This window comes from Phascolarctos cinereus, unplaced genomic scaffold, assembly GCF_003287225.1.
Source record: "Phascolarctos cinereus isolate Bilbo 61053 unplaced genomic scaffold, phaCin_HiC Scaffold_4;HRSCAF=312, whole genome shotgun sequence".
Lineage (NCBI taxonomy): Eukaryota > Metazoa > Chordata > Mammalia > Diprotodontia > Phascolarctidae > Phascolarctos > Phascolarctos cinereus.
This window is the reverse complement of record NW_027555847.1, coordinates 461,043,019-461,068,236: the sequence shown is the minus strand read 5'-3', so window position 1 is coordinate 461,068,236 and position 25,218 is coordinate 461,043,019. Positions and strand designations below refer to the sequence as shown.

Below are 25,218 nucleotides of genomic sequence, written 5' to 3'. Positions count from 1 at the left end.
AGAATATGGTAAACTTCGCAGGGCCATGTACCAAATGCATGTTTGTATTTCTGCCACAGCCAAATGGCTATTATCTCTGTTCTAAGTGTAGCCTAGTAGATCTCCCTCATAGGAAAAGTGAAAGGACTTAAGGAATAGCTCTCCATACTCTAAGTTATCAGAGACACTGAAGTGTGCAATGCCCTCCCTGCCTCCCTAAACCGAGAACCTGAAGAGGGCTTCAAAAAAAGGATCATCACTGGCCCAGGAAACTTGACCTTCAAGTTAGGAGGCAGACGACTAGAATGTGACAAAGAGGAGGAAGGGAAAGAAAGGAACAACTATATACACAGTTTGAGAGTTTCCTAAGGGGAAAGAATTCAATGCTTCAGTAAAGAAGCAGCTTCTTGTTCTCCAAGGAATGATAAAGGAATGCCATAGAAGCTATCAGGTGAGAGATCATGCAGCTGAAGCTATTCAGTGACCTGATAACAACACAGAAGATGTCTGCTTTCTTTCTGGCATGTGGATGCAAGACATAACAAAGAACCTCCTAAGACTTGTCAAAGTGGAGAACTATTGGTGACTCACTTGGCTACAAATCATATTACCAGAAGAAATCTAGAAAGTATTGCCCAAGAGGATGATGTGCCCTAGATTTTAAGAGAGTAGATTTCAAAGAGAGAGGAAAAATAGGTAGGATTCCATGGACTAAAACTCTACAGAAAGTCATCGAGAGGAATAGGAAAGGGGTAGCTGGTGGCACAGTGGATAAAGTACTGGGCCTTGGGTCAGGAATACTGAATTCAAATCTGCCTCAGAGACTTATTGTGCAATACTGGACAAGCCATTTCACCTTTGTCTGACTCAGTGTCCTCAAATGTGAAAAAAAGGATAATAACAGTACCTACCTCTGCAGGGTTCTTGTGAGGGTAAAATGAGATAATATTAAACACAATGCCTGGTACATAGTAGGTGCTATATAAAAGCTTATTCCCTCCCTTCCCCCTATAATGAATCAGATATATGCATAAACAATCACATGGGTTGGGGGAGAGAACTATGTAGATATATTAGTAAATAATTTTTTTTTTGGTTGGGAAGTGGGAAGGACAGGAAAGGCTTCATATTGGAGGTAACACAAATTGAATTTTTAAGTGAACGAGGTATTCTAAGAAGTAGAGACCACAAAGGAGTATTTTGTAGTACTTTGCAGGCATGGGGGACAGTCTATGCAAATATGGATTTGGGAAATGGAATATTGTGTATAAATAATAGCAAATAGGATATTTTAGCTTGTAGTAGAGTACATGAAGGAGAACAATTAGGAAGAAGCCTAGAAAAATAAGTTGGAAATAAAATATAAAGGGATGCCAAACAGAAGAGACTACATCCCAGAAGTGATAAGGACCATTGGAAATTTGAGCAGTGGAGTGACATGGCTCAGTATGGTGCTTTAGGACATTTTGGCAACTGTGTGTAAGATGGGATAGAGAGGGCAGAGACTGGAGGCAAGCAGATCAACCAACAGGCTACTGCAATAGAGAGAGGAATAGAAAGACTAAGGCTAGATATGCTGTTCTGGGAGTTATCAGCACAGACGTAATTAAACTCCTGAGAGGTGATGAAATCGCTGAGGGCTGGAGAGAGGAGAAGGCCCAGTACAGTACATTGAAGTATGCTTATATTTAGGGGAAAGGATGATGATACAGCAAAGAAGATGGAGAAGGAAGAGAAGAACAAAGAGAGAAGTGTCACAAAAATCTAGAAAAGAAAGAGTCCCCTGGAATGAAGGAGGATCAACTAGCATCACATACTCCAGAGAAGTCAAGAAGGAAAAAGAATGAGAAAAGGCTACTCGTCTGGATGTTTCAGAGAGCAGTGATTACTTTGGAGAAAGCAGTTTCTGCTGAGTAAGAACTTTTAAAATATATGTGCAGAAGACGGAAGCATAGGCAGGTAACAGGGTATATGTAAGAACATTGCACTGTCATTGAAACAATGCTAAATCTTAGAATGAGTTGAAGCTGGTAAGGTGACCTAGGGATAACAATAAATTTTTTTTGTTTTGTTCTGAAAAAGCTGTACTGGGTGACAGGTGAAGAAAGGCTGTTTGTTACTTGGGGAGGGGTATATGTGGTTAACTACAAGAGAGAAAGAACTCAAAGCTGATCAGTTCTTAATTTGATATGCCACATAAGTAAGGAGATGATGAGAGCACTTAGTTGCTCTTGGTGAATTCATGTCTCCTAGCCCAGGTGAATTATAACCTCAGTTCCTGAGAATTGGGGGATATGATGGATAATCCACTATCATGGATTTCTGGAAAATCACTGAGGACAGAAAAGATTCCTATCATGGGACTAACAGGCAAATACTGCAGTTTTCAAAACAAGGAAAAGAACCGAGCTGGCGACCTATGCCAGGTATTCTGCCCAATTCCATTTTTGCCAAAATTCTAGACTGGATTATTCAAGAAATGTATAGCAAACATTTAGAAAAACAAGCAGGGAATGCAAAGAGCCAGTGTGGCCTCATTAAGAACAAGTCATACCAAAATGACCTTATTTCCTGATAGGGTTAATTAAACTGGATGATCAGAAGAATGCTGGCAATATGATTTGCCTAGATTTCAGCAACATATCTGATAAAAATGTCATGCTATTCTTGTGAAAAATGGACATGTGGACTACATGATAAATATAATTGGATAGATTCACAACTGGTTGAATGGCAGGACTCTAAGATTAGTCACTAAATGATTAATTATCAACTTTAAAGGAAGTTCCCAGTGAGGTGCTCCAGATATGTGCATGGCAGCCTTTTGTTCAACATCTTTATAAATGACAAGGATGTTAGGAGTAGATAGTATACCCATCAGATTTTTTATAACACAAACCTTTGTCAACTTCAGCTAATATACTGATCATAGAGTTAGGATCCAAAAAGATCCTAACAGACTAAAGTATTGGTCTGAATCTTGTAAGACAGAATTCAGGAGAGATAAATGTAAAGTCTTACAGTTGGGTTCAAAAATCCAACTTCACAAGTACAAGATGTGGAAGGCATGGTTATTATACAGATGTTTGTCCAAAAAAAAAAAGCCTGTAGGCTTTAGTAGACTGCAAACCCAATGTATCTCACCAACATGACAAGGCAGCAGCCAATGTAATGCTATGCTGGGCTTCAATGAGAGGAATAGCTTCAAGAAATGAGGTTATTACCCCCTTGTATTCTGACCTAGCAGGAAGAAAATTCCTAAGTTATAGAGAATCTAGAGGAGAGCAACATGGAAGGTGAATGGCCTTGAGTCTTTGTCACATGAAGATAGATTGAAAAGAGCTGGAGATATTCAGCATGGAGAATAAAGGGTACTGGGGAGAAACAATACTCGTGTGCAAGTATGTGAAGGGCTGTAATGAGGAAGAGAAGTTTTACTTAATTCTGTCTGGCTCCATAGTGGGTAAAAATGGCAAGAAGAAAAATAGAGGATTGATGACAAGGAGAACTTCCTGACAATCTGAGCTATCCAAAAATGGAAAGGCTATCTTTGGAGGTGATGGGTTCACCTCCAATCATTCAAACTGAGGCTAGACTACCATTTGCTGAGAATGTTATTTTAAGGATTGGTTACATTTCATGTAATGGGTATGGACTAGTGGAATTCTGCCACTGTGATGTCTAAGGTATTATTAGTATAGCAAAAAAAAAACCCTCTAAGATCCTTCATGACAACACTGAGGGTGGAAGTGCACTGAAAATTATTGCCATAACCCTCCCCGCCTTTTTTCCCCTGATCTCAAAACAGTTTAACATTATAAAAAAAGAGTAATAATCTTTTGACCTATTTTTCACACATTTACAAGTGATAAAATATTCTTTTTTTGCCCCCCAAAATGAACTATCCTCCAATAATATCTAAATGCTGACCTTTCCATGGACTTCATTGCAGTTATAAGTTTAGCAGACAATATCAGTGAAGGTTGGTATTATAAAACAAGCAAAATAAACACAAAAGAAAAAAGCAATGGCCACTATCCACAAATTACTATTTTTCTATATCAAGAAATATGTTTACAATCCCTCACAAGTCATATGTAAAGAGTGCTGGAGTCAAGAAGAGCTGGTTCAGCTCCAGTATCTAAAGTTTATGAGATGTGTGACCACTGCCAAGTCACAAAACCTCTTTAAGGTTCAGTCTCCTCATCTATAAAATAGGGATAATGCCACTTATCTCATAGGGTTGTTAAGGATCAAATGAGAATATAAGTCAAGTGCTTAAAAGACTCCCTGAATCTTAGCTACTATATTATTATGTGTCATTAGACTGGGATAGGTGAATTGAGGAGGATTTTATGGAGTTCTGAAAGGAGTGAGAGGTTGCTTGAATAACTTCTAAGTGCAGGAGAACAAGTCAGGCATAGAGAGAAGTGCTCCTGGAAGCAGAAATAGAAAAGTGGATGAGAGAATGTCTGTGTGAATAAAGCATAAGGTAGGGAAGGAAAAGGACAGATGAGAATATTAAAAATCTAGTACAAACAGGAAAAGAGTTTGAGAATAATGGTAAGTAGCTTTATTTTAGTGGAAGACAATAAGGATGACAGAGGCTTTAGGGGAAAAAAACTGGCAAAGACAATTTTTGTAATGCAAGGCTCTGCTTTGAGAAAAGTACAGAAGTAAGGTGACCAGAAAGTCAATTGTCTGCTCTACTTAAGAATTTTACTTACTATGTTCAAGAAAAAAACCACAACTTTCCCATACTTTAAAAAGAAGATCCACTCTTTTTAGGAATGTTTGTTTTGAAAGAATGAGATGACTTTGTTCATCAAAAACACTTAAGCTTTGAGTTACTTCTCTTAGTATTGAATTCTCTCTAAAACTTACATAGAACTATTCATACTTCAGTTGCCCAATGTCTTAGTCCTTATGACACAGCTAAGAAGTGAACTGCTGATGGCAATTATAGTATAGTTAAAGTCCAAACTCAGAATGAAAATGCTATCTTGGAAAAAATAAGCAATAGTAAAATTATGACCATTAGCACCATTCAAAATCTGCACTTATTAGCTCTTGAAGTGTTTGAGTTAAATTGAAATCAAATGAATGACCCAAACTTATGTTTTAGAATGGAGAAAACTTTTTTTGGGGGGGGGAAGGGAGGTTTGGGGAGGGTAAGCAGAAGGGGAGGATAATGTGAGTAAAAAAGATACTGGATAAAATTTAAAAAAAGTTCCTCCAAGAAATTAAAAAAAAAATTGGTAGTAAGATAATTTTTAAAATTATACATTGTCCAGCTTACTTTTTTGGTTTTCTGGAAGTAGAGCTCAGGAAAAGCATGAAACCAGTAAGCCAGCTGTGATATGTAGAAAAACTTCATTTGAAATCTGTACAACACAAGAAAGTGAAATAAATACTTTAAAAACATAATATATTTAAGGAATACAGAAGAGAACAAATATTGGAAGTCAGGGTCAATCACAGGGTTATTTATCATACCACTTCTTACTGTATTTATATTACAAATATACAACAGGGAGTGGTGTGATTAGAGGGATACCTTGCAATGCCCTATTGACCCTCAAAACAGATCCCGACAAGCCACTTGCCTCACAAAACAGGCCTGAAATCCCCCTCTTTGTAGTCCTTTTCCAGGCTTACTAAACAAAAGAAAGGACACTATCTCTATAGGTCAACCAGTTACCATACAAATTACCACAAAACAAATCCAGCTTTTTTTATTAGTACATAAACACTGATTAGTTTATCAGGGCAGCTAGTTGGAAAGCACAAAGAAACTAATGCTGAAGGTATGAGACACAGACTTAGTTTTGGGATAGGAGGGAAGGAAGGAGAAGACCCTTGCAACAAGAGGAAGGCAGAAACGACAGGAAGGAAAGCAAAAGGAGTATGTATACCCAATGGAGAGTGGAGCAGCATTAGGGTATAGAGTGTAGATTTGCAAATTTTAGAAAAGATACATATAACAGGCACTTTTAAAGGCCTATAAGAACCCAAAGAGAAAATGCAGTTGACATTTATTTAAAGAGTACTATTTCTTATGGAAAAAAAAAGGACTCAATGTAATGGGCATTTCAGCAAACATGGTTGCAGAGACATACTTCTATAGTTCCTTTTTTTGATTTTTACATCTCTCCTTCTCTACCCACCCATCCCCACTTGTTAGGTCAATTATTAGGGAATACTTCTATTTGTCAAGTACTGTAAGTTATATAAAAAAGAAATGTAAGAGACATTCTCTGCTCTCAGGGAACTCTGGAGTCTGTTGAGTGACAAAATTGATATAAGTTAAAAAAATCAGAGAAGCATACTGGACTGTATGTAATTAACTTTTAAAATGAATGGCACAGGATATAAGGGTGATGAGAATTCAGAGAAGGAAGAAGTCACTATGGGAAAAGGATTGTGGAAGAGGGACTGATTTAAGCTTAAAAGATGAAAAAGAAATATGAAGGAATGAATGGATCAAAGCTAAAGAGAAAAAGGCAAGAGGATAGAGAAGAAAGCAAAGAAGAGGAAGTGAAAAAGTAAGAACAAGAATAAAGGCAAGAGGAACATAATAAAAGGGCCAAGTGTAAGGAATACTGAGCTTTAATTAACATTTGATGCTCTTTCATTTAACAGAACTATTTTCTTTAATCAATAAAAGCAAACTAAAAACAACTTACGTCATCATGGTAAGGGGGTAGGACTTCCACAATATAGCTGGATCTGAGATGAAGTTCTCCTACAACAGTATTGACATAAAAATTAGCTGATAGAAGATAACTCAAAAATAAAGTAGAAAACTATTTTCATTTCTTTGATGCCAAAATTTCATCACATCCAGTGATGAAATAAAGGGACTAAACTACTCCTAAAGTTTATGATTTTAAGGTTTAAGTAGGCGGTCAAGACAGTCAAAAATTTTTGTTGATTTGCTAAAATAATAACACAGGGGTGTTATTATCCCCATAGGGGTGGGGAACCTGCAGCCTCGAGGCCATACATGGCCCTCTAGGTCATCAAGTGTGGCCCTCTGACTGAATCCAAACTTCACAGAACAAAACTTATATAATCAAATAGTAATCTAAAATACATAAACAATATTATTGATTTGTTGATAGTCAAGCTAACTAGCATTTATTTGAAAAAAGAAAAACACTTTAAATTTTATTCTAAGATATCCGATCTTATTCTTACTTATTATCTCCTGATAGCCCAAGAGAAAGATTTGTTCTTGTAAATATTTATGAAGATAGAATTCCATTTTAATAAACTTGACAAAACATGAAAACTATGCAGTGTAGAGAGGAAGACATATCAGTTATAAGTTGTTTGCTCTTACTAACAGATCCCAAATTCAGGATAGCTCCATTTTCACTTCTTGGATTTCCTAGACCCTCCCACTACAGATACCCTGGGCTCAGGATCTATCCCATTTTAAGCCCTTTCTTAAATCTGTAAAAGAAAAATTTTGCAATATTTACCACCTATCCTTCTATTAAAATAGGCCCTCCAAAAGAGAGAATTTTAAAAAAACTTTTCATTGAATTAAATATTGACATACCAAAAATGTAAATATCAAAACAATGTCTTTGTAGACTGACTCTCATATGGACTGGTAAAAACATCTGATACACAAGAAATTTTATTTAACAGAATTCACTGTAAATCAAGAAAACATCATTCCTATGAACTTGGATGCAGAACTAGTCTCCAAATGTCTTCATTAATTTGAGAGTCTACTTTTACTAATTTTGTGGAAAGTATTATTAAAGCAACCAATTTATAACAAATGGAGGGAGATAATGGACTACAAAAAAGTAGAAAGGAAATGCATTTTTGGTTGATGCAACCTCAACATCTACCTTGAAAATGTTAAAATGGCTTTGTTTCTTTAACCAAAACAATTTTTCACCAACAGCCTACCAATCTTATTTAATCTAATGCAAAAATCTAAATCTCATATATCCAAAGTACACTTTAAATAAAAGTGCCCCTAACTGTAATGGTTTTAGAAAAACCTAACTTCTAGATCATAGTTAAACAAATATCTGTGGAAGATGACACATTTTGAGAAAAAAAACATCAAGAGAAACAAATGTCTTTAAAATAAAAGTTCTTACTTTTTCCATTAGTTAGAATGATACAAGCAAGGTTCTGGTTGTACTCTTTGAAAACGTATGCAATATTTTTAAAGCTCTCTGGAAAGTGCTTCGACTGGTGGGCTTTATTTGTGGGAAATGGCTGAAAACATCTCACCCTTGGGCACCAGCAGTATTAAAGTCACTGCTATTTTAAAAATCTTTTTTTGCTAATACAGACACTGCCTTCAAGTGGATACAAGAGATAAACATATTTTTCCTGATTCAGGGACCATAAATGTGTAGTCCATAAATGTATGGCATTCTAAACAAAACATCACAAAACAAACTAATCACAGCATGGAGTTCAACAACAAATGTATCACCTCAAATTCCACATTCATAGCAGATAAACAGCAGAAATTCAAATTTTCAGTAAAACAAAATTCATTTATAAACTGGAGGACAGTATTTAAATAGGATATTTTCTATTTGGTGTTTAAATCATGAGCTTTTTGCATATGACAATTTTAGCATAGGCAATACTTACAGACACTAGAATGCTTGTGCCCCAAATACATGAAAAAAGGTAGAATGCACTAAGTTGACCAGATTCATTAAACTTGCTGTGTTTTGTTTTGGAGAAGTGCATTCGCCTGTTAATTTTCTAAAAAAAAATAGTCATTAATAATTATTAGAAATCCAAGTATATAACAAGTTCATTTCATAATGCTGTATACTACCTTAAAGAAAGCCACAAAAGGTACTTACATCTAAGATATATTCCTGAATTATGGCATGAATAATTATTGCTACCAGCATGTAGAAGAAAACGGTAGCCAAATCTTTGATGCCATAGTGATAGAAAGAGAGGGTTTCAGTTGCATGGTCTTCTGAAGATCAAAAAGAAAACCAAACAATAGTACATGTTAAGATTGTTAATTAAGGATAGAACTCAGTACAACATAATTTTATGGAAACAATAAAAACCAAAACAAAACTAAGAATTAAGTTTTAGTAATTCCCCAGAGAAATCTGCTCCTAGGGGGAAGTCCGAATAAGAAACTGCTTTAGAAGCAGTTACACTTTTGAGGGAAAAACTCAATTTTATCTGGAAAGGTCTTTATGCTACTATGTAAGAAAAGATAAGAGTTAAATTAACATAAGCATCTCTGATTACTTTACTTTTTTTTTTTTTTGCTTTTTGGTGAGGCAATTGGGGTTAAGTGACTTCCCCAGGGTCACACAGCTAGTAAGTGTCAAATGTCTGAGGTCGAATTTGAACTCAGGTTCTGCTGACTAGTACTTGTCAATTACCATAATTAAAAAAAAAATAAACCAATTCTAATCAAACAGTAAGTACTTTATTCCTTAATATCTTTCCCATAGATTTCTAGAAGTTCTTATCTTTCCCTTCTCCCTTTTATTCTGCTTAGCTTAGAGGCAACTTTTAATTTTTTATGATCATGAGGTCTAATCTCCTGGTTATTACACTGAAGACTTCTAAAAAAACAAAAATAACTCTAAGTTCTTTTTTGTATGTGAAGTGAAAAATTGTACTAAGGGGCAGCTAGGTGGTGCAGTGGATGGAGCGCCGACCCTGGAGTCAGGAGGAGCTGAGTTCAACTCCAGCCTCAGACACATAATAACTCACTAACTGTATGACTCTGAGCAAGTCACTTAATCCCAACTGCCTCACAAAAAAAAAAAAGAATAATTGTATTAATGGTCATTCTCCATCCACAGTATCTATTACTTCCTTCTAATAAAGCTTTACTAAAAAAAGTTTTAACTTTAATGGAATATTTTAGGAAAAATACTGCTTTCTGAAATGGAGAAAGTAATTTGGGTGGTAATACGAGATAATTCAGGCAATCACTAAGCCAGTGTACTATTTATTCTCAACTAATTTTTTTTTTAGTGTAGAACACCTTGAGAATGAATGTTAAGCTCAAAAATCTTTATTCCTACAGGCCTAGAACTATATAATCTGAATGACAAACATGATCCAAACTCTTACATTATACTTGGGGGCAGGGGGATGTGAGTTGATTTGAGGTTTACAAGTCAAGCCCCGAACTAGAAAATCTGCAAGATCACTTCTACACACTTCTACACACAGATACACAAGCACTTTATACAAGTGAGTGTAAAATTAATAAGTACATACCAAATAAATTTGAAAGAATGAATGCTCATTATGGATTCTTAAGCTACTCAATAAAAAAATTTAAATAATTCAAGCACTGAAAATACAAAGACTAATTTTTATACAATACACTACTGGATGATGCCAGTCAAAAATTATGGATTTTGCACTACAACACGAACGAACATCAATAAACTAGAGTTCCTTCCTACTAATGAAGGTATCTGTAAAGATTAAAGCAGAAGCAAGAGTCTACAGAATTCTCAATGCTACTTTGTGCTCTGCTCATCACAATAACAAATTCTAAAAGGTACTTACCTGTAGCTGGAATGGTAACATTGTATTGAAGAGTAACAAAAATAACTGCTGCTTTTGTTGTAATCTGAAAGAAATAAAAAAAAAATTAAGACAAACCAGAGTCCTGAATCAACTTGAAGAACCTGACACATGCCCATCAAATACATCCTCCTAAATCCAAACTAGGGAGGAAAGGGATTATGGTGATGCTCTGATCCTTAGATACAGAAGCCATTAAAAAAGGCTGGGGGGCAAGAAGGTGGTGCAGTGGATAGAGCACCGGCCCTGGAGTCTGGAAGACCCGAGTTTTCAAATACAGCTTCAGACACATAACAGTTACCAGCTGTGTGACTCTGGGCAAGTCACTTAACCCCCAATTGCCTCAGCAAAACAAACAAACAAATAAATAAATAAATAAACAAACGAATGAATGAATGAATAAATAAATAAATTTAAGAAACCAAAACAAAACCAAAAACCCCAAAACATTAAAGAAAGATTTTAAAAAGGAATATTCAATCACTGTTCTCATGAAAACAATTTTTAGCAAGAGGAAAAGATTCTATATTGTTAACAAATGAAAAATTATTGTACATTATTTTCTCTTTCATTCATTTTAATTTGCTTTTATACACTTTTTATTTAAATGGATCTGTGATCACATGGATTCAATTCAATAAATGTTTTTTATTAAGCACCTACTATGGCATTGTGCTAAGTGTTAGAGATACAAATAAGAAGAAATTCAGTCCCCACCCTCAAGGAGCTTACAAGCAATGGGGGAAGACAATATACAAAAAGAAGTTCAAAGGGTGGGGGATGGAGGGCAAAGAGCCATCTTGTTCCCAGGAGTTGAAATCAAGCAGAGCCACAGGTAAAAAATGAGTGGGCCACAAAGTTCAGGTCCTTTATAAAGGAAATCTTTGGGAGGAGGTCAGTGCTCCAGCCCTCTGATCAGAGGGCAGAGGAAGCTGTCTAGTATTCAAGGCTGAAGTAACAGCATGGTGATGAGACTGGAAGAAACAGCTTCTCCTGGGAGGGGAGCTGAAACCAAGCAGAGTTGAAGATCGGGGGGGAGTGGATAGACTCCAGAGTTTCTTCCAGTGATGCAGGTTGCCTCCCAGTCCTGCACAACCATTCTGGGCACCTCTTGTCCGTATCCTCCTTTAAGTCTGCCTTCCTTGCTCTCTCCCAACACCCCAGATACCAGAGGAATACTGGCTACCTGCCTAGTGTCACCTTTTGTTATGTGACCAGCCCAGTCTTCTCATCATACAATTCTTCAATGACATCATTTACTCCTGTTATTATCAAGAGCTTCAAAGAACAAGTTGCACTTTGCTTACATCCACCACGCAACTCTCCTTTGCCCACTGGGTGACATTCATTTGGAATTCTTCAGAAGTAGGTATATTCCATTTCTTGCTGTCATAGAACAACACCTGTAGACAGTTGACAATGAAAAGATGGGTCTTGCTTTCATGGGAAGCTTAAGATCAGTGAAGCTTTGCCAAGTCTGCAAAAGCAACCCAACCCATTCTTTTTTTTTCCCCCATTCAGACTCAACACCTTGTCCACATCTGTACAGTTTGTTCCAAATACTGCTGCATAAGCTCTATAATGCACTCATCGAAATGCATGTTGAAATTTGGGCAAGAGACATTCCTTATCTACTTGGTCTTTCCTGTGCAGATGGAGAGGTCAAACTCTTTTGACTGATTACAGATTCCTTGCAAGAGGCTCTACAATGTTCTGGGGCATGATGCATGATCCGCACAATGTCATCTGCAAACAGGAACATCTGGAAGACCTCTCTATCCATACGGAATAATTCCTCTTTGACCTGATCTCTACTCTGTATCTTGTTTATAGTGATGAATAGCTTTAGTGAGCATGTATGCCTACTTTATGCTTTACCTGATGTGTATTATTAGCAGGTCACTGAACAGCGTTATTTCTGTTATATCATCTGTCAAATCTTGAATGATTTTGATTATGCGAGACACTTTATTGTAAAAGAGTCTACAGTAGATACATTATGAATGGTAGTTATTAACATCCTTTCAGCTGCCCTTTGAAAATGCCACAGCCATCCACTGCATCCTGGACTATCACCAGTAGTCCTAATTTTTGTCTTGCCATTGGACTTCAATGACTCTGGAAGACAGAGTGAAGCTAATGATTCACTCAACTCCACCTCACTTAAATCCAATTCACGAGCAAGTCAAGATATCATTCATTTGCAATGTCTTCTTCGAAAAGGAAAATGAAGGATGAACAACAACAACAGTACAAGGTCTAAGATTGTTTTCCCATGCCTTCAGATATATCCTCACAATTGTTTCACCTCCAATATAAATATGTTTTGGTTCAACTTGGGTTTCCCTAACATGGTATGTTTTATAGCACGTATAACATAGTAGTGGAATAGTACATGTATAAAATTTATAAATAAGTACACGTATGTCAGGAGTAAATACTTTAAAGAAAATATTTTAACATATGGATATGGGACCAAAAGTTTGGAGACTAATGTTACAGAAGATAAGAGAACCAGACTTAGATTTAGAAAACACTAGGTTCGGTAGTTTTCAGATGAAGAAATTAAAGCTATCTATAGTCATATGAAAAAAATGCTCTAAATCACTATTGATCAGAGAAATGCAAATGAGAACAACTCTGAGGTACCACATCACACCTATCAGATTGGCCAACATGACAAAACAGGAAAATGATAAATGTTGGAGAAGATGTAGGAAAATTGGAACACTAATACATTGTTGGTGGAGTTGTGAACTGATCCAAACATTCTGGAGAGCAATTTGGAACTATGTCCAAAAGGCTATAAAAATGTATATACCCTTTGACCCAGCAATATCACTTTTAGGTATGTATCCAAAGGACCCACATGTACAAAAATATTTATAGCAGCTCTTTCTGTGGTGGCAAAAGAACTGGAAATTGAGGGTATGCCCATCAATTGGGGAAGGGCTGAACAAGTTGTGGTATGTGAATGTGATGGAATACTATTGTGCTATAAGAAATGATGAGAAAGCACACCTCAGAAAAACCTGGAAAGACTTGTATAAACTGATGCTAAGTGAAATAAGCAGAACCAGGAGAACGTTGTACACAGTAACAGCAATGTTACGAGATGAACAACTTTGACAGACCTGGCTCTTCTTAGCAACGGATCTAAGACATCTCCAAAAGTCTCATGATAGAAAATGCTATTCACATCCAAAGAACTACGGAATTTGAATGCAGATGGAAACATACTATTTGCTCTTTTTTTCTTCCGTTTTGTTTTGTTTCTTCTTTCTTGTGGTTCTTCTTATTGGTTCTATTACAACATGACTAATATGAAAATATGTTTAACAGGCATGTATATGTAGAGCCTATATCAGATTGCATGCTGTCTTAGGGATAGATGGGGAGAAAATTTAAAACTCAAAAGCTTATGGAAGTGATTGTTGAAAATTAAAAAGAAAAATTTTAAAAAAGGAAAAAAACCCCCAAAAAACACTAGGTCTAAGTCTTTTGACATAGACACATATTGGCTATGTAACCCTAGACAAGTCACTTAACATCTTACTGCCCCTTAACAAAATTTAATACTCTCTCATAGACATTTTACTTAATGAGATTTCTCCAAACCAAATAACATTAGGTCTCTACCTTCTACCTGCAGAAAAAATGCAGGATGCACCAACTCTCAGACCATAAGGTATTGGTAAACATAATTACTGACTCTTGATCACCACAGGAAGAGGGTTAAGCACTTCCTTACAGTTCAGTAGGGCAGTGAGAATTTCCTAATTTACTACAGTAAGCAGTCCTTGTCCAAAAGGCTTATTCTCTAGTTTCGTAAACTTGCACAGAAATTTAAAGAATGTAATCTTGAGGATAGATGTAATTTTGTTTTTGTCTTTTCAGTCCTGGAGACTAGCAAAGTGACTTCTAAACATCAGGTATTTCATTAATGGTCATTGAATTTCCTGGTAAAACAAATTTTAACATGAAAGCTTATAGGAAAAAGTGGGTTACATAAAAGAGATTGGAGGAAGAGGTTGAAAAGCAGTATCCTTGGGCCAGCTGGTGAACTCTAAGTTCTTTTTTGTATGTATTCAAGGAGTAATGTGAAAAACTGTACTAAGGGGCAGCTAGGTGGTGCAGTGGATAGAGTACTGGCCCTGGATTCAGGAGGACCTGAGTTCAAATGTGACCTCAGACACATAATGCTTACTAGCTGTGTAACCCTGGGCAAGTCACTTAACCCCATTGCCTAAAAAAGAAAAAAAAAGAAAGAAAAACTGTACTAAGGCGCAGCAAGGTGGTACAGCGGATAGAGCACTGACCCTGGATTCAGGAGGACCCGAATTCAAATCCGACCTCAAGACACGTAACATTTACTAGCTTTGTGACCCTGGGCAAATCACTTAGCCCCACTGCAAAAAAAAAAAAAAGCATCATCTCTTTAAACTACTTAAATTACATTGTTTCATATGGACAGACACTTTATTGAGAAGAGACTCATTAGAAATCATAGGTAACAGTGAATGATTCACATGACTACAACTACAAAATAGCCATTTCACTTACATGAGTTGCTTAGGATTCAGACTAAGTGAAAAACTTAAAAATACAGGGCTTCTCAGGAAAGAAAGAGTGGTAAAAACAAAAAGTTACAAGTGTTATTCTACAAAGTTTAAGCATGAATGTTTTCACATTTCACTAAAATATACATTATTTAATTAAACCTTTATTTCTCATCACAGAGACTTGGTGATCTGATTACACAACCCGGCTGTTCAAATACAAAGAAAGAACATAAGCTCTTTCGGGGTAGGAACTGTATAATTTGTCTCTGCACTGATTGCTCATAGCAAAGGGGATGAGATCCTTAGGCTAGACTACCAGCTAGATAATCTTCAAGAGACTGGAAGCTAGGTGGTGCAGTGGAAAGGGTAATGGGCCTGAAGTTAGGAAGACCTGAGTTCAAATGTGACCTCAGACACTAGCTGTGTGACCCTGGGAAAGTCACTTAACCCTGTTTGCTTCAGTTTCCTCTGTAAAATAAGCTGGAGAAGGAAGTGGCCAATCACTCCAGCATCTTACCAAGAAAACCCCAAATACAGTCACGAAGAGTTGTACACAACTGAACAACAATAGAGGAAAAAATATTTCTGGAGCCAGAGGACCTGAGTTCAAAACCCTCCTCTAATACTTCCTACCTTATGACCCTAATTCACTTGATCTCCATGTTTCTTCATCTAGAAAATGAGGAAGTTGGACTAAATGGCTTATGAGGTCTCTTCCAACTTTTGAGATACGTTAAAAAATTAAAAAAAACATAACACCAAATCCTATAAGTAACAGGAATGGGCATATTATTTTGTCCTACGTTTCAAAAATGAATTTTAGTTTAGAATGTAGTGTTCCCTTCAAAAAGAGGAAAACAAAAGACTAAGAGAGCAGCTTAAATTGACAGTGACTTCTATTTATCTTTTTACTTGATCTGCACAACAAAGTTGCAATTGGGTTACAAGAATCATTACCACCTCTGCACAGATAAGAAAACTATCCAAGTTACTGAACATCTTTGAACCTACTGGTAAGTAAATACCAGAACCAGAATTTCTACCCAGGTTTTGTGATTTCAAGTTCAGTGCTCCTATTCACTAACTCACATTGCTCCTAATTGGTTACGCTTACATAGATGGGTTTTACATGTGTCATTAAGCCTAACAAATCAAAAATCTGTAGAAAACGAAATTCTATCCAGCATGTTCCTTCCTGAGCCTTTCCCATGCCACCTTGTCCTTAACCTGTATCTGCCAAGGAAGGCAAACTAACTTAATATCAGTTTAAGTAAACTAGTTGAGAAGGTGAGTCTGATTAAGAAATATATTGCAACCTAAAATCATAGAATCTTAAGAGTTGAAAACAACATTATTAGTCACTTAGGCTTAATCTCCTTTTTATTGCAGAAATCCCTTTTACGATGCTTCTGACAGGTTGTCAGCACAGCTTGGAGATTTCCATCAATGGGGAAGCTCCCTACCTCACCCAGGTAGCCTGGCCTATATGACTGTCACTGGGCATTCTCTTTATTCAGAGCTGCCTCCTGACCAACAGTTCTGGGTTATTCTTGCTACTGTTAGTCCCAGCTTTGGCCTCTGAAATATTCCAAGTCAATTTTATCCCATTCCCACTTTCCCTTCCTTCCCATTTTGGAAAAACAGCTCACTCACCCTCACTCTTTTCTTTCCTGCTTCCTTCATTCCATTTCCCTTACTCTTCTGGTTCCTGGATTATGCTTCAGTTGCCAAACTCCCTCTTAGTAACTGAAAAATTGTATCCATGAAATCTTAAAACAGGGTTGTCATGAAGTCAAAATGATCATACAAATTCATTGTACTGGGATTCTTAAGTTATAGAAACATTTATGGTGTTTTTTTTAATTTTTAAAAAAATTTAAATTATTTTTTCTCATTTACATGTAAAAAGTTTTTATTTACTTTTGGTTGGACAATGGAGTTAAGTGACTTGCCCAGGGTCACACAGCTAGTGTTATGTGTCTGAGGCCAGATTTGAACTCAGGTCCTCCTGACCCCAAGGCTGGAGCTCTATCCACTGTGCCACCTAGCTGTCCCCAAAAGTTTGTTTTTTCTTAACACAGGATTTGACCTGTTTATAGTAAAATATGCATTCTGAAGAAGCTGCTTATAAAGCAAATTTCCAAATGTCAAATCTTATTTTCTTACTAATTTCCATTATAAAATCAAGGGCCTTATTTATTATATATATTTTTTTGGCCTTAAAAGTTATGTTATATTTTTATGTAAGTTAGTTACTACATTTCACTTGAGGAAAAAGATTATTATCTTATTTATCTTCATATTCTTCAGTGCCTAGCACAATATCCCCTACTTAATGTTTGTTGAACTAACTAAACCTTTTAAACTGTTCCAAGCTAGTTAGTGTGACCTGAGGTCAAAGAAAATTAAGTAACTGTTATTGAAGCACTAACCCTTAGCATATGGCCATGACCTTTGGGAAACAAGCTTCAAATTACTGAACATTCTTCTTAGAAAGATGGAGCCAGGAGACAATTTTACCCCCTTATCCCTTAATATTTGCCCCTTTAATCTTCATTTTGGGGTATACACCATCCCCCAGAACTGCTTCCTTTCGCAAAGGACATTTCTTTCTCTTCTACAATAATGTTCTCCAAATCTTCCCTCTAGGGCAGTGGTTTTCAAAGTGTTGGTTCACTGACCCCTGATACTCTTACTGGTCTGTAGGTCAAAACTATTTTCATAACAATATTAAGATGTTATTTATCTGTTACAGTTTGCTAACCTTTTCCAACTACTTATCTATGTAAAGCTGGATTTTCTTCACATGCTTCAGCTAAAACATACTGAGAGAGACTGAATGTAGAAGCAGATATAATATTTTCTTATGCCAGACATTAAGAGAGCTGCAAAAAATACATAAAACAATGCTACTCTTTTCACTAAAACTTTTTTTTAAAAGTTATTGTTCCATAAAAATGTCACATTCATGTTAAAATGGAATAGGTTTATTTGTTATTATTTTAAAATGACTTAATCAATACTTAACAATTTATCAGTTTTTATTTCTAATATGGAAAATATGAATAGATATAATCCACATAAACAAAAACTCTTTGGAATCCTTAATATTTTTTTGTATAAAAGGGTCCTAAAACCCTAAAGTTTTGAGAAATGATGCCCTTGGGTAACTGGTATAGTATAAGTGCTAGATCTGGGGTCAGTGGACCTAGGTTCAGATCTCGGCTCTGCCTCCATACTAGCTTTGTGACCTTAAACATCTCAAGATCTGAGTTTCTCATCTTTAAAGTGAAAAGGTTAGACTAGAGGATGATCTGTAAAGTTCCTTCTGGCTCTCAATCTATGATTCTCTTTTTTTTGTTGTTAAGGACATGTTCAATTCCATAAACATACTTTAAAAATAATATTGTGCTAGATACTGAGGGGGGAAAAAGGATGAAATTGAACATTCCTTGCCCTCAAAGGGTGCTCATATTTTAAGAAATCAGGAGTAGACAGTTATAAAAAGGGAAGCAGTGTGAAATAAGGCTGAAAAGGTATACAAATAACTATCCTAAGGCAGAATATGATATGTGCAAAGGGAAGGTCCAAACAAAATGCTCTGAGAAATCTGAGGAGGTAGAGAGAATTTCTAGGGAAGGCTTCACATCTTAATTAAGCCTTGAGTGAAAAGAAGAGTTCACAGGGAGCTGGAAGGGGAGAAAGGATAAAGTCAATAGAATAAGATGTTCCATGAATACTGTGCAAGCAAAGACATGATGATGGAAAAAAATCAGTAGAAATAGTGAAGAACAGCTAATACAGTTATCCCTTCCATATTGCAGGGGCTGCGACCTGGAAAATCTGCATAAAAATTTCTGGCTTTCTCTTTGCACCAGAGAAGAAATCTGAATTTTTTTTCTCTTTCTTTTATGGGGTATTTACAGTACCTTATTGTAAAATCTGGGTTGATATTATATGATACTATACATGTATTTTTATACATTTCTGAGTTTCCAAACTTTTTCTTTATCATATGCTGGCCTTCATGTGTTGTCTGCTGCTTCCACAAAACTCCCCCATATTTCCACTTAATTTCTCTTCCTGACCCAAGATATATTGAAACTGCTATGGGTAAAATCTCAATGCGGAAGGGATAACTGTAAATACAATCAGATGTTCTCAGAGGTGGCAGGAACCATGGTGACCAATGAGCTCAAAGCATACATGAACAAGAATACCTTCTACAACATACTTTTTCAAGTGGTCATCCACAGCCTTTGCTTTAAGATTTCTACAGTGGTGTAGTGGCAGAATTAGAGGACTCAGGTTCAAATTTCTGCCCTATCATTCATTACCAGTTTAACCTTACGTAAATAGATGACTGGGTGCCAGAGGGCCCAGATTAAAATCCTGGCTCTGCCACTCACTGATGTTGGGCATCACTTAACCTCTGTAGGCCTACAAGTTTGATCTCTGTAAAATGAGAGGGTTGGATTACACAACCTCTAAGGTCCTTACTATTGCTAAAACTATGATCCTGTGAACCTGTTTTACCTTTCAAAGCCACCCCTTCCACTTTGGGAAAGCTCTGTCAGAAAGTTTTTCCTTACATAGAGCTGATTCCAGTCTCTGCAATTTGCCCTCAAGTTCTGCACTCTGGGGGTCAAACAAAATTGAATCCCTCTTCCATATGACAGCCTTTATAATATTTGAAAACAACAATCTTCTCTAAACCAGTGCTTCTTAAACTGTGGGTCACAACCCCATATAGGGTCATGATCTACAGTTTAAGAAGCACTAAAAGAGTCAAGAAGAATGGAAGAAGTTTAAAAAGCCCTGCTCTTAATTTGCCATGAGCTCAAGGTCACTGCTTATCCTGATCATCCATCTCTGAATACCCTTTGGCTTATAATAATAGCTAGTATTTATATGACATTTTTAGGTTTGCAAAATGTTATCTCATTTGACCTTCACAATACCGGGAATTACATACTATTATTATCTCCATTTTACAGATGAGGAAACTGAGACTGAGAGGCTAAGTGTCTTGCCCATGGTCACACAGCTGGTAAGTTTCTTAGTTAGGATTCAAATGATCTTCTGACTCCAAGCCCAACACTATTCAGTGTACCACCTACCTTGACACCTATTACATATGTGGCACCTGTTATTTCAGGTATGATCTGACCAAAGCAGAAGAGAACAGCACTGCTGTCTACTTAGACCTAGACGCTATGCCTCTCTTAAAGCAAGCTAAGATCATACAGACTGCTGACACATATTGAACTTGCAGTCTACAACTCTCAGATCTTTTTCAAACCAACTAATTATCTAACCATGCCTCCCATCTTCTACTTGTGACACCAATTTTTTAAAAAGGTCTAGTTGTAAGATGTTACATTTTTACTAAATGCATCCTGCTGTCTCTATACCATTAGATACAATCTAGCACTTGTGTTGCCACTTCCTCCTCCCAGCTTGGTGCCATCTGAAAATCTGTTAAGTATTACAACAATGCCCTTATGGAAGTCACTGTTAAAAATGTTAAAACAATACAGGTCCCTGGGGAACTCAGAGTAGAGGCTTCCTTCCAAGACAACATTAAATCATTAATGACTACTTGTAGGTTCAGCCATTCAACTAGTTCCAAAACCACCTAGCTTATAGTGTGTGTCTAGCCCGTCTTTCCATGAAATATTTCGTGCATGATGAAATTAAGATATTTGTGTGAATGGCCAACAGTGTCAAATAGGCAGAGAATTCAAAGAGGGTGGGAACTAGGAAAATGTCATTGCATCACACATTTCGGATTTTACTATGATCATCTTTGTGGAGAAGGCAGTTTCAGTTGGATGGTGGGAGGATTTTATAGGAGGATTAAGTAATACGTGAGGAAATAGAGGTTTTGAATATAGATGGCTCTTTTACAGCAAAAGAAAGAATGCACCCTTCAATCCTCTATTAAGAATGTAGAAAGAAAATGTCTGTTAGCACAGCTGGGGAGGCAAGGAGAGAAGAGATGTTAATCCTGTAAACACCAAACCACCTGGAACATTTACTTTTCTGAATAGTTTTTCCTATATTACAATGCTCATATTTTCTTTCTTTAAAGCAACCAAACCAAACCATGACACATGGTTTGGATACTGACACTTCCCAACAAAGAACCAAATAGATCCCTACTGGATTAAGAGCATGCCCCTTTCCATGCTTATGAGTTGAGAGAAAGACATATCTTTTATTTTTGATAGCATAGTTATTAACACTGACCACTGTATTTGAAATGTTTTTGTTAGCTCTCCATGTTCACTCCGTATAAACTGTCACTGATTGCACTTTTTAAAGTACGGCAGAGGAGAGAGAGGATAACTCAAAGGGAGGATCAATGGAAGTAATTCTTAGAACAGGAAAGTTGGACCAAACATGGATGTTTGAAGACAGAAAAAGAGCTAATAGAGACAGGGAGGGAAGGGATCGATGGAAGATGCCTGGGTAAATAAGGGTGGGGAGGATGGGGTGGGAAGATTAATGCAGTAAAACACAAAAGGGGCTAGGATCAGATCAAAAGCACAGGAAATAAGGGCCAATCTTTCTTCTTCCTTTCCAGTAACTACCAACAGGTTCCCTTCTCTCCAATATGCTAATCTTTTTCTCACCTATTGGGATGAGTTTGCACAAACCAGCAAAACGTTTGGTATTATCTTAATAGTATCAATATGAATCCGGTGACGTTTGCTTTTACAGTACAATTCAAAATCCTGAACTATTAACATATGGTAAGAAAACTACCTTGTCTGTGTGATACATAAGTTTTGTGTCCTGAATTTATTCTAAAAACATGTTTAGCACTTTTATTGCTCCATACTAATATTTTAAAAACCTTTCAAATTTACAAATAAAAATATTTTATCCTTATTTTAAAAATTACTCAATGTACACTATGCAAATTCTTATCACCAGAAAGCTATGTAGAAAAGAATGTGAGACAATGTTTCACATAAAAGTATAATCTTACCAATCTCTGTACACTCTCTGGTTTCTAAATTTGCCTATACCTCATTCAAAACTATGATAATGTCTCTTGATTGTATTGAAATATGTGATTTTCTTTTCTTTTTTTTTTGGCAATTGGGGTTAAGTGACTCGCCCAGGGTCACACAACTAGTGCCAAGTGTTTGGTCTGAGACCAGATTTGAACTCAGGTCCTCCTGAGTTCAGGGCCGGTGCTCTATCCACTGGGCCAACTAGCTCAAGTATGCTATTTTCAAGTTAAGCTTTGTCAGTAGGAAACTACAAACTTTACAAAAACATGAAACCTAAGAATAATTACTAACATTAAATATATTAGATAATCATTTAATTTTGCATTCGTACTGTGGAATTAAGTAATGCAGCAATAAAGTTAAGAATAAACAATCTAAGTTCTAGAAAATTTTGGAGACAAAAATTTTTTAAGAAGTACTTATACAAGAGTAATATAGGAAAACAAGAACTTGAAAACTTTCAACTATTATATTCTATTTATTAAGTATCTACGTGGTAGGTGCTAAGAGAGATCCAAGGATGATTTGTAAGGCTCCTGCTCTCACAGACTTCATCATCTAGAAGGGAAATTAATTCACATGTTAAGTAATTTTAATAAGAAGTTTGAAACTCAGCAGAGGGCTTTGGGAGAGGGTGGAACAGGGAGAGTGTAATAGAAAAGGCAACATTTAAGGGGTAAGGATACCATGGTAAGATTTCAACAGGTAGTTAAAGGAAAGTAGTTAAGAATTAAGGTTCTTAACTTTTAAATTTTAACTAGATATTTCTTTATTGCCAAGACCTTGTTCCATTTGCTGCCCAAGCTTTTGTATTTGAGTTCTCTACTATTTTCCAATGTTGCAGACTTATTACACAAGAACACTAAAATAAATTGGTGAGTTCAATTTCTGCTTGGGTCCCATGCAAATCAGACCGATTCTTCAAACCTAAAAAAAAATGTCGTTAAAGTACTGAAGATAACTGTATCTTCACTTGCCAAATTTTAAACGTCCATTGTGTTTCATAATAGCCACTCAATGCCAAGTCAAATAATCCATCGGAATACCCCATCGGTGGGGAGAGCCTTTGTAAGGTCCCTTGCACCTCTCCATCCTTTCGTCCCAGAATTTCCTTTCGTCTAATTCCCCAGGGACGAAGAACCATTTCACTCTTTGGCCTATTCCAGCCATTCTAACTAATTTGATTATGTCGTGACAGGGCACGTCTGAGGTTTCCTAGTGGACGAAATCTGCATTGGGGCGGACAATCATTTACTAAACGAAACTAAAGCCAAACGCCAGCAGACGAGGAAGAAGGGGAGTGATGTGCGCACAACCCGAGTCTGAATCTCGCCCGCCGTGGCCCACGCCGAGCCCCACACCAGCCCCGCACCAGCACCGGCCGCTCGGGCTCCGCTCGCAGATGGACACGTCTCCGTCGGTCTCCCTCGGTCCGGCCGCGCAGGAGGAGCTGGAAGGGGCAGCTCCGCATGGGGCTTGTAGTTCTCCGGGGCCGCCCCTCCGCCCAGCCCCGAGGAGGGGGGACACATTTCCCGAGAGGCCTTGCTCCGCTCGCTCGGCTTTCCCGGCTCCCTCTCCAGCCCCCCCCCGCCTCCAGGCAGCCGCCGGGCCCGGGGGGGGGCCTCATCCCCTCCGCCTGCCCCCTCCCCTCCGACTAGGGGCCGCCCCCGGCCCCAGCCCCTCGTTCACTGCCACGTAACCCTTCGCGGGAACCAGGAACTGAGTGGCGGCGTCGACGCGGGCGGGAGGAGGAGGGGAGGGAAGAGGGGGCGCCGGCCCCCAGAACGCCAGCTCCCCTTCCCGCCCGGCAAAGTGACGAAAAACCCGAGGCCAAAGAAGACGCTTTCCCTTCCCCTCCCTTCCTCCCTCCGCCTCCCGCGCCGCTGCCCCGCTCCAGGGCTCCCCAGTGGGATGGTGGAGGAGCAGGAAGCCGCGCCCCCCCATCTTATCCTGGAAGTGGGGAAGACAGAGACGCGGCCCATACACCTCGGGGTCAGGGGAAGGGGGTTCTGTCCGCAGCTCCTTCAGGACGGGGCGGGGGAGAAACTGTCAACCCCGGCAGGGAAGAAAGGAGGAGCAGGGGGCGAGGGAGCTCCCTGCTGGGCGGGAGGCGCGCAGGAGGTGGGGGGCCAGGGGGTGCGTGCCTGCCCGTCTCACCTCGAACATGAGCCCCACCAGGAAGACCATGGCCACGCAGGAGACGATGTCGGCGTGATTCTGCAGGATGAATTCATGGCTCAGGACGGGAGGGTTCTTGGTGCTTTTCTTTCGGATGGCCATGGTGAGGGCCGGTCCCTGTCCTGTCCTTCCCCCTCCTCTCCTCCTGCGCCGCCGCTCCTCCTGATGCTCCTGCTATGCTCTTCCTCACGGGCAAGACGCCGCTGCTGCTGCTGCTGGGGCTGCTGCTGGGGCTGCTGCTACCGCCTCTGTCCCCTCCCCCTGGCTGCTGTTCTCAGCCCAGCCGCAGCCGCTCGCGGAGACTTCACTTCCCATCCCACAGCCACTACGCAGCCGCCGGGGCGGCCCGGGAAAAAAAAAGAGAAAAAAAAGGGAGAAAGAGGGAGGGAAAGCGACTGAGAACGCGCACGCGCAAATTCTGGGCTTACGACGCTCGCAGCACTTTCCCTCATTTCCCCCTTCCCCCAACCCGCCAGTCTCGCCTGCAGCACCACCTACAGTCTGGAGGGCGGTAGTCCTCAGGATGAGGAAACGCCCTTAGGGCACCGGTCTGGAAGAGGGGGAGGGAAAGCGAGAGTAGGTGCTCTTTTACCGTCAGCGAGCACCTCCGCCTCTTTGATGGTGAAGTTGCTGCTGGTTGAATCCTGCTCTGCGCAGGCGCACCCAGCCCCAAACTTGCCTTAGGCTCCTTCCGGGTTCGCACAGGGCCCGGTTAGGTTCTGGCGCTAACCGACACCTTCCTTGCTGTTGGTTCTCCCTTCCCAGCCGCTCTCCTTCTCCTCCTCCTCCTCCTCCTCCTCCATTCCAAGTGTGTTGACCTCCAACCCCACTGACTTAGAGCACACCTAGAGCATTGAGTTGCCATGGCTACTAACTTGTGGCAGGGAGGGCCGTGGACCCTCTGC

General features: G+C 38.6%; 1 protein-coding gene across 1 annotated transcript in view; it reads right to left on the bottom strand.

Annotated features, from left to right (window-relative positions):
• Positions 1 to 24,726, bottom strand: part of TRAM1 (translocation associated membrane protein 1) — a 40,407-nt gene extending 15,681 nt beyond the window's left edge. Inside the window, exons 1-6 of the mRNA XM_021002088.2 lie at positions 24,293 to 24,726; positions 10,531 to 10,594; positions 8,835 to 8,956; positions 8,614 to 8,730; positions 6,666 to 6,724; positions 5,279 to 5,363 (exon numbers count right to left, since the gene is read on the bottom strand). Of these exons, the coding sequence (XP_020857747.1) occupies positions 5,279 to 5,363; positions 6,666 to 6,724; positions 8,614 to 8,730; positions 8,835 to 8,956; positions 10,531 to 10,594; positions 24,293 to 24,415 (570 nt within the window). The 5' untranslated portion in view covers positions 24,416 to 24,726. The remainder of the gene's footprint in view (positions 1 to 5,278; positions 5,364 to 6,665; positions 6,725 to 8,613; positions 8,731 to 8,834; positions 8,957 to 10,530; positions 10,595 to 24,292) is intronic.
• Between the last annotated feature and the right edge of the window lie 492 nt (positions 24,727 to 25,218).